Genomic DNA, 9,983 nt, shown 5'->3' with positions numbered 1-9,983 from the left:
CCCTGCCAGGGGCTCTCAGCTCTCCCTGGAGCCTTCTCTTCTCCAGGGGAACCCCCCCAGCTCTCCCAGCCTGGCTCCAGAGCAGAGGGGCTCCAGCCCTGGAGCATCTCCGGGGCCTCCTCTGGACTCACTCCAACAGGTTTTTTAGAGTTTTTTGGGAGCCTGCAGCATCCCTGGAGCCTATTGGGGGTTTATTTCCAAGGATGACTCTTCCACAGTCAAACTGCACAGCTGTATTTCAGTTTTCACAGGCCCTTTCAGCTGCTGAGGTGATGGGGTACAACATCCCCACCCCACTGACCTGCTCCATGAAGCAGAGACACGAGAGTCCTGTGCTACCAGGAGCCATGAAAACAGCTCCTGGTGCCCTTTCTGGCCACCTCCTTCAAAACTCCTCTGCAAGGAAGCAAAGGAACCCTCTGTGCCACACCCTGCCCTGACCTGCAGCCCAGGCACCTCGTGATTTCAGCCTTTTTCTTTAAAAAGCAAGTGGGTTAAGAGCAAGAAAACCTTCCCAGGTTAAGCAGTGCTGGCCACGCTCTGATTCTCCTTCCAAAGGCTTTCAGAGATGCCCATAAGTGTGAACATGGCCCAGGGCCAAAGAGCAGGGTGGAAAAAGGCAAGGAGGGAGGTGGCTGCAGCAGTGAAGGGGTGGGTTAATGAGGAAGGGTTGGTTTTCAGCTGCTGCAGTTGAATGATTAATGTCTCCAGTTTCACTATCAACTTCCTCATGGGACCCAGCTCACCTCCAGCATGACCCACGTGGAAGGGCTGCTCTGCTCCCTCCTCTCCTGGAGGATTTGGGAGCATGGCAAGGGCCAGGCAAGGCAGGGAAACACAACATGAACCCAACTGCACCAGATCAGCTCCTCCAGCCCACCTGTAACAGTCCAACTACACCAACACCACCCCAACAACACCACCCCAAACCACCCACCCAACTGCACCACCCCAACAACACCCACCCAACACCACCCCAGCAACCCCCCCGTGAGCTTCTGCCACCCTGGAATCTCAGGAACACGGAGACTGAGTCACCCCAGGAATCCCAGGAACACGGGGACTGAGTCACCCCAAAGCAACGCCGAGCAACCAGAGTTTATCTCCTGCCAACCCCGTGACCAGGCAGGTTAATCAGTACCAAACCCCCAGGGCTGGGGGAGCTGGTGGCTCTCCTGCCTGGCAGCTGGCTTTGGGTTGGTGTCACAGGGTTGATTGTGCCCATGAGGTGCCCGAACCACGTCTGAGCCCCCAGGGTTTGTGTTGGCTTGGGCAGCCCCAACCTTGTCCCCCCCAGGAAGACAGCTTGGAACAATGACCACTGTGGGCAGAATCTGGAAAATCACTGGATTTTCCAGTGATTTCCAGGGCAAGTCACAGGAAAAGGGAAATTTTTGTTGTGTGTTCCAAAGTGTTTTCACTCAGGGACAACTTCTAGAGTTTTAATGGGAAAGAAGAAAGGGCTTGGCAATCTGATGCTGCTGTGACTCAAATGCTGCAGGCAGAGCTGAAGGAGTCAGTTCAGATGTTCTTGTTAAAAATAAAATTTAAAAAAAAAAATTACACACATTGGGGGGAGGGGGTATCTGGTTTTGGTTTGTGTTTTTTCTGTCTCGTGGTTCTTCAGTTCAGAACTAAAACAGCCCCTGAGTCAACCACCTCCACCAGAAGGAACAGGAGAATTAAATTAAACTTATATAGTTGCTCTACTCTGTTACCACAGGCTGGGTAACAGAACAGTTTTTTGGGGAAAAAAGTCCAGATTTAGGCCAGAAAACTCCACACCCCTGGACTGGAGTAACTCCCAGCTTTCCCAGTACTTGTCCATGAGGAAAAGTTTGGAGTGTGTTACAGGGGGAGGCCTTGCAGACCATCCTCCAACTGATCCCTCATTTCAAAAGTTCCTGTTCATTAAACCTCCAACACTTTGAGGTCAAGTTGCACAACAGGCCCTGCTCCCAGGTTTCCAGGCCGGCAGTTCCTGGGCTGGTTCCACAGCCCTGCCTTGGCCCCGTGCCCACAGGTGAGGCACCAACAGGGAAGGCAATGCCAGTCGTGGGCAGGGGCTGCGTCACAGGGCACAGCACCCGGAACCACACACCCTGAGCACGGCAGGGCACCCCAATCACACACCCTGAGCACGGCAGGGCACCCCAAATCACACACCCTGAGCACGGCAGGGCACCCCAATCACACACCCTGAGCACGGCAGGGCACCCCAAATCACACCCCTGAGCACGGCAGGGCACCCCAATCACACCCCTGAGCATGGCAGGGCACCCCAGATCACACCCCTGAGCACGGCAGGGCACCCCAAATCACACCCCTGAGCACGGCAGGGCACCCCAATCACACCCCCTGAGAACGGCAGGGCACCCCAATCACACACCCTGAGCACGGCAGGGCACCCCAATCACACAGCTTGAGCATTGCAGGGCACCCCAGTCACACACCCTGAGCATTGCAGGGCACCCCAGATCACACACCTGAGCATTGCAGGGCACCCCAGATCACACCCCTGAGCCTGCCCTGGCCCATGGCACCTGAGATCCCTGCCCTGGCCCATGGCACCTGAGATCCCTGCCCTGGCCCATGGCACCCCACACAGAGCCTGCAGCCCCCCCTCCAGCTCCTTCTCTCAGTCCATCCCCAGTCCCCCAGTTTGAGGCTCAGCAATGAGACCCAGGCAAGGCCCCCAGCCCCTCATTGCACCCCCCAGGGTAGCAGGGCAGGGGGGCCAGGACCCCCCACTCCTCCAGGTGCAGCAGGGGCATCACTGCTCTGGCTCCCCACATCCCCCAGGTGCACAGGAGTGCACCACCCTCCCCGTTCCCCTCCATGTTCCCCTCAATCATGACATTCCTAAGCCCCCGAGTTCCCTGGGGTGAACCCTCTGCGTCTCCCGTGGACACCCCTGGGTGCTGTGGGATGCCCTGCTCTGGGTAACCCCCACATCCCCCAGGGAGGGATGCGCTGAGGGTTGGACCTGCTGGGGGTCCCCTGCATCCGCAGGGCATCCTGGGAGTCCCCTGCATCCCCCCCATATACAGGGATGCATCCCCAGGGGGTCCCCTGCATCCCCCCCATATACAGGGATGCATCCCCAGGGGGTCCCCTGCATCCACAGCGCATCCCGGGGGTCCCTGCATCCCCCCATATACACGGGCACATCTCCCGGGGGTGCCCTGCCTCTCCCGGGTACAGCGCGGGGCACCCTCCTGGCACCCCTTGGACCCCTCCGCCCCGGGATGTCCCTCCGCCCTCCCTGGTCCCTCCCCCGGACCCTCCCCGGACCCGCAGCCGCCGCAGCTCCCCCTGCCCGGGCCGCGCCCGCCGCTGCGGCCCCGCAACCCCCCGGTGCCGCCGGTCCCCCCGCTGCGGGCGGGCACTCACGCAGCTGAGCAGGGAGCAGACCCCGAGACAGGCCCCCATCGTGCTGCCGCCGCCGCTCCCAAGCCGGCCCCCGGCTCCTGTTCCCGGCTCCTGTTCCCGGCTCCTGTTCCCGGCTCCCCGCTCCCCTCCGCCGGCTCCGCGCTCGGCTCCGCCCGGACCGGCCGCGCCTCCCCCGGGGCGGCCCTTACGGCGGCGGGGAGGGCAGGAGAGGGACGATCCGCGCTCCTCCCGGCCTCGGGGGGGCCTCTCTATTGCTTCTCCATGCCCCCACCCCGTCCTCACTCCATCCCCCTCCATCCTCCTCCATCTCCCTCCATCCCCCCATCCCCTCGCCAACTCCCTCCGTCCCTTCCCCCCCGGACCCCCATCCCTGGTTACCGCCCAGAGGGCCCCACGGACACCACGAGCTCGGGCCGGGCCGGGGGCTCTGGGACACCCCCAGGGCTGGGGGGGACGGGTGGGGGCCCAGCCGGGGCTCAGAACAGCCTGCGGGAAGGGATCATGGAAAGCCAGAATGGTTTGGGTTGGAAAGGACCTTAAATCCCATCTCGTTCCCACCCCTTGCCATGGGCAGGGACACCTTCCATAGCCCAGGTTGCTCCAATTCCCATCCAGCCTGGCCTTGGACACTTCCAGGGATGGGACAGCCACAGCTTCTCTGGGCAACCTATGCCAGGGCCTCCCCACCCTCACAGCCTACAATTCCTTCCCAATATCCCATCTAGCCCTGCCCTCTGGCAGTGGGAAGCCATTCCCCCTTGTCCTGTCCCTGATCCCTTGACCCCAGTCCCTCTCCAGCTCTCCTGGAGCCCCTTTAGGCCCTGGAGGTCTGATTGGAACCTCCTAAAGTTCAACAAGGAGAAGGGCAAAGTAAGTTTTGCCCCATAGGAAAGAAAAATCCCAGGCTCCAATATATGATGGAGACCACTCAGCTCTGCAGAAAGGACCCGGGGGTGCTGGTGGACACCAGGTGGAACACAAGGCAGCAATGTACCCTTGCTGCAGAGAAGGTAAATGGTGTCCTGGGCTGCACCAGGCAAAGCTCTGCCAGCAGATCAAGGGAGGGACCCAGTGATCAGAACTGGTGAGGCCATCCCTGGAGAGCTGTGTCCAGTTCTGGGCTTTCCAGGACAAGAGAGACACGGACCTACTGGAGAGAGTCTGACCAAGGCCACAGTGGAGCATCCTACATGTGAGGAAAGGCTAAAAGGCTGGGACTGACCAGCCTGGAGAAGGCTCAGGGGGATCCTGTCAGTGTTTATAAACACCTGGAGGGAACGTGCAAAGAGGACGGATCCAGACGCCTTCAGTGGTGCCCAGTGACAGGACCAGCAGCCACGGGCACAAACTGAAGCCCAGCAGGGTCCTTCTGAGCATCAGGAGACACTGTTTTCACTGAGCACTGGCCCAGGTTGCCCAGGGAGGTTGCAGAGTCTCCATCCTTGGAGAGATGTCATATGGACACGGTCCTGGGGAATGGCTCTGGATGGCCCTGCTCGAGCAGGGAATTGGACCAGATGGACTCCAGAGGTGCCTTCCAGCCTCAGCCCTTCTGGGATTCTGGGATGGTGGATGTGCTGGAGCTGGTGGCTGATCTGGAGCTGGTGCATGTGCAGACCCTGTAGGACCTCCCCTGGCTGGCAGCATGATCCCCTGCTGTATCAGCCTCCCTTCCCAGCTTGGTGTCATCTGCCAGCTGGCTGAGCTTACACTGCCCCATCACCCAGATCATGAATTAAATTAATTAATCATTAATTAAACTGGACTGGAACCAGTACAGACCTCTGGAGTAGAACTCTGGTTACTGGCCTCCAACTGGACTTTGTGCCACTGCAGGACTAAAGTATGCCCACTTTGCCTAAATATGCCCAGACCTGATCCTCTTCCACCAAGGGTTCTGTCTTCCTTGCTCCAGCCTTTCCTCATGGGATCTCTGATCATCTGGGACCTGGTATTCCTAAAGATCAGTCTGGCAAGTAAAGAGCCAAAAGCACCATTCAGTCCCTGGTCCTGTGGCACCAGGTTTCCCATCTTGTGGAGCAAGATATATTTTCCCTAGTCTTCCCTTTGTCTCCTATAGGAGCCTTTCTTGCTGGATTTGACAACACAGCTTCCAGCTCCAGAAGCTCCACCAGCTCCCAACAGACCCACCAGCACCAGCAGACCCACCAGTTCAGGCATTCCCATCACTTCCAGCATTCCCATCACTTCCAGCATCCCCAGCACCACCATCAGCCTCAGCAGTCCGAACCCACTCCCCCTGCAGGGCCAGACCCTGAGTGAGGGGGCTGCTCTTCCTGCCCAGCCAGGGTTTGGCACATCCCCCCGGAGCAGTGAGTGCTGCTCTGTCGCTGACATACATAATTCAGTGCCCGAGATAACCCAGGACACGCCAGCCCACTTCCAGACCCTAAATTTAGACAGCAGGAAAGTACATGAGTATGTGGCAGTGACAGTCTCGGGGGCGCAGGGCTGGGGCAGCACGTCCCCTGTGTCCTTGAGGAAGAGGAGGGTGTCACGCTTCTTGCTCCAGAGGTAAAGCTCCGGGGTTTGGCCCCCGATCAGCAGCTGGCACAAATTAACAAAAGCTTTTCTGAGCCTCCGTGGGGCTCCCAAAAGCTGCTGGCTCTGCACGGTCCTGCAACAGGCGAGATCAGCACCCAAAAGCTGCTCTCTGATCTCAGATGGGGTCTCAGGTTTCTCCTCCTTTCCGGAGGCGCCGGGGGGTGTGCGCGGACACCCCGCCCCGGCCGTGTGCGGGCACGGGCCTGGCAGCGCCGGCAGCCTCGGGGACAGGATGGACTGGCTCCAGCACGGCCCACCGGAGGTGCGGGTGGGCATTCCGGCAGCTCCCATCTCCTCCTGGCTGGATATCAGAGCCCTGTGACATCGGCAGCAGGAATGTCCCTCAGTCCCCGTCCCCCCGGGAAGGGCGAATTGGCCGGACGGGTGTTTGTCCCCTTGGTCCTGCTGTCCTCTTGCAGGCACGTGAGCCCGCTGGTCTGCCAGGAGCAGAAACCCTCCCCTGGACCCTGGAGGGATCACTGTCCCCCCGACACTGTCCCCTGGTCCCTTTGATGATGCCACCAGGTGGCAGTGCCGGAGTGACACCGGTGCTCACACTCCGGACACCGGGGACGGGGACCGGGCTCGGTCCCTGCCCGCTCCCGGCTGCCAGGAGGGAGAGGGCTCCCAAACTCCTCGCAGGGGTGTCCCCACGCCTGGCTTTTGCTGGTGAGCAGAGGCCACCCCACCGCCACCACCCCCGGCACCAGCCCCTCGACATCCCCTTCTCGGGAGGGGGCTTGTGGCCAGCGGGATCTGCCCCGGGTCCTGCGTGTCCCGGCGATGTGACAGTGATGTGACAGCAGTGCCACGAGTGACAGAGCTCTGACAGCCCCGGGGTACCACAGGACAGGCTGGTTTTCTGTCACCCTGCACACAGGGAAAGACGAGGACTGGGAGATGTGGGATGCTGCTGGAGCCCGGGGATATGGGGCTGCCTCCAGCCACCCCAACAGCAGAATACCCCGTGTCCCACTTCTGGGAGCATCCTTGTTCGTGCATCCCCATAAAACACCTTTATTTTCCTCTGCCTACCCCTCTGTTCCTTCTCCTGCCTCACTCAGCACCCCCGAGGCACGAGAGGGCACCTCCCCTCTCCCATGATAGGGGTCAAGGACACTATTCCTGCCCACCCCGGGGGGATTATAGGGCTGGGGAGAGCAGGGCCAGGAGCAGCTTGCCAGGGGTGCCCTCCCACCCTGGAGAACAAATGCTCTCATGTGACTGTATCTGGGACAATTCCAGCTTAGCCGTGGGCACAGCCAGCAGGGCTCCTGCTGCTCCTGAGCCGTGCAATTCATGGATAAACCCACATTACAGCAATTAATAATAATTAATAATCGATTCTGTGCTTGGAGAACCAGCTAAATTCATCGAGCACCTCATCTCCAGAGCCCTGCCTGGTGCAGGCAAACAGCCATGGCACGAGGTGTGGTTTTGGGGTGATGGTTTGGGGTTTGACAACCCCCTGGTTCATGGGGTTGTCCTGCCTCTGGCACCCTGGGGTGCTCTTGGATGGGATTTAAGGCGCACAGGGCCCTTCCCCTCAGACACCAGCTGCCATCCAGCACATCCCAGCCTTGTGTTTTGGGAGCTTTGAGGAGCTGCTCCAAGATCTCAGGGTGCTGGGAGGTGTGGGGGTCCCCCTGCCCACCCTGTGCTGCAGGGGTGGGACAGGAGTGGAGCCCCCAGTCATTGCCAGCAGTGTCTCTCCTCAGTTGTGCTGCCTCCCTCGGGGTTTGCAGCCCCCAGACGAGAAGGGGAACAGGCACAAAGCCAGTCTGGGATGGGAAGGACAAATGCAGAAGTCCTGGGATTGAAGCACGTCCCTTCCCCCTTGTCCAAGGATGCCTTTGAGGCAGGGAATTAGTTTTCCACTAAGCTCCTCTGTAATAAACACAGACACGGGAGCAATGGGCAATTGCTTGGCCTTTAATTACAGACAGAGGGAGGGTGTTCAGGGTCACTGGATCCAGGACTCAGAGCCACTGGAAACGAGGGGGAGGATTTTCAGGAGGAATATTGCAGGAACCTGCAGAACTTCTGTGCCTGAGCTCCTACATTGTCCCTTTCGTTGACCAGGACCCTCCTTTCCTCCCACACCACTGGAACATCCCAAATCATAGAATCATGGAATCCTGACTGGAAGGGACCCACAAGGACCATCCATTCCAACTCCTGGCCCTGCACAGACACCCCAACAATCCCACCCTGTCCCTGAGCGTTGTCCAAACCCTCCTGGAGCCCTGGCAGGTTTGGGGCCGTGACCACTGCCCTGGGCAGCCTGTGCATCAAGCCTTGAGAACAACCCAACCAAGGAGCCTGATGGAGACCCAGAAAACCCTCTGAGTTTACTGATGGGGTTCCCACTCACTGGCATTGCTTCTGGAAAATCCATTGAGCAACTGAGACCCTCTTCAAGGACCTTTTGCCAGTGTCTCAAAGGCCAGTGGGGTGATGCAGAGCTGACATAGCTGATGGATTCCATGATGGGCCACCACCAAACCTATCACTTGTCATCACGCTGGGGTCTTCTCCCCAAAGCCTCACAGCCAGGAGGGTGAAGAGCCATCCTGTGTCCTTGAAGCCTGATTTATCCTGAGCTCAGGGATGCAGGGACTGGCTGGAAAAGCTGCAGCATTTCCCTGCTGAGCTCGGACAGATGCTGTTTGTCTCTCTCTCAGCAGTGGCCAGACACCTGGCTGGTGATGGATGGCAGTGTCACACCAAAGATTCTGTGCTCCCACAACCGCTGGGTCTCTCATGAGGTGGAAAATTTGAGGGGTTACTCTGCTGTGAGCTCCGTTCTTTCCCCAAGTACCAGGATCTGAATCAACAGAGCTGGTGGGGCAGGGAGGTTGGAGGAGGAAGCAGAGTGAGACCTTGATCTGAGGGTGTCCTTCATCCACCTGGCAGGAGGAGCTGGTCCTTTTCTTCCCAGCCTGCAGCCTTGGCCCTCCTGGGTGCTCCTGTTTCGATGCTCTGGATTTGAGCTCCTCAGTTTCCTTTCCTGGTGCCCAAAGCCTTTCTCTGAACTCCATCAGGAGACCCCCTGAGCTCCTCCATGCATTTTCCATGTCCCCTGGTTGACAGGGCATCCCAGAAAGCACAGCCCAGGCAGGGCAGTGCCAGTGGGATGGTCAGTTCGGGATGCCCACGGAAAGCCGTGTAAAGCACGGGCGGTTTTTGAGTCTGTTCGTTTTCAGCCTTGATGATTCTCCCTCTCGGAGAAATGGCTAATGAGCCATGGGGATCTAATTAGATGTCTCCAGCCGGCCTTTCACCTCCTTCTTGCCTTTCAAAACCCAAAAGAAAAACCCCCACAAGTGCCGGCATGGAGACAATTAGATCAGTGTCTGACTAATGAGTTCATGGCTCCGGAGGAAATATCCGCCTGTGACAGGAGAGGCACAAACTGAGCTGCACCCAAGAGCTTAGGGAGTCCTGTCCCCCCTTAGCACACCTTTTATGGGGTGTGGATGAGCCTATGTGGTGCCTCCTAGGATTTTGGGATTGCCCCTTGCACCCCGTGCCTCCCACAACACCCCTGCGGGCGCCCGGAGCCGCTGAGCTGTTCCTTATTAGTCGCAGCACTGAGCCCGGCTTTTACACCGCGCTTTTCCAGGAGCAGGGAACGCTAACAAAGTCCAGATGCTCCAGGAGGGCGGGAAGACCCCAGGAAACCTCTGGGTGGCAGAGGAACGAGGCCACCGAGCTGGGGAGAAGCGACGAGATGCCGCCGGGGAGCATCAAAGCGGCGGCGAGGCGACGCTCCCCAGGGTGGGGATGTGACACCGCGGGGTGACAGATGCCACCAGCGGGGCCCTGGCGGGGCCCCCCCGGTGCTGGCAGCCCCCACGGCCCGGCGTGGCTGCGGCAGCGCTGCCCCACGTGGCCCTGCCGAGCAGATTTTGCTTAGCTGCCTGCGCTATATTTAGCCGCCTGTAAAAGGGGTTAGCGAGCAGCGCTGGAGCCAGTGGCACAGCTAAGAATGTCAACGTAAGAGCAGCCAGGGATAAAAAAAG

General features: G+C 59.3%; 1 protein-coding gene across 1 annotated transcript in view; it reads right to left on the bottom strand.

Moving 5' to 3' along the window:
* SERINC2 (serine incorporator 2) overlaps window positions 1–3,513 on the bottom strand; it is a 13,484-nt gene extending 9,971 nt beyond the window's left edge. The window contains exon 1 of the mRNA XM_017830538.1: window positions 3,394–3,513. Within this exon, the coding sequence (XP_017686027.1) occupies window positions 3,394–3,432 (39 nt within the window). The 5' untranslated portion in view covers window positions 3,433–3,513. The remainder of the gene's footprint in view (window positions 1–3,393) is intronic.
* Between the last annotated feature and the right edge of the window lie 6,470 nt (window positions 3,514–9,983).

Source organism: Lepidothrix coronata, unplaced genomic scaffold (genome assembly GCF_001604755.1).
Source record: "Lepidothrix coronata isolate B3197 unplaced genomic scaffold, Lepidothrix_coronata-1.0 Scaffold180, whole genome shotgun sequence".
NCBI lineage: Eukaryota > Metazoa > Chordata > Aves > Passeriformes > Pipridae > Lepidothrix > Lepidothrix coronata.
Note: the sequence above shows the minus strand (reverse complement) of the source record. Positions and strands in the feature narration are given on the sequence as shown.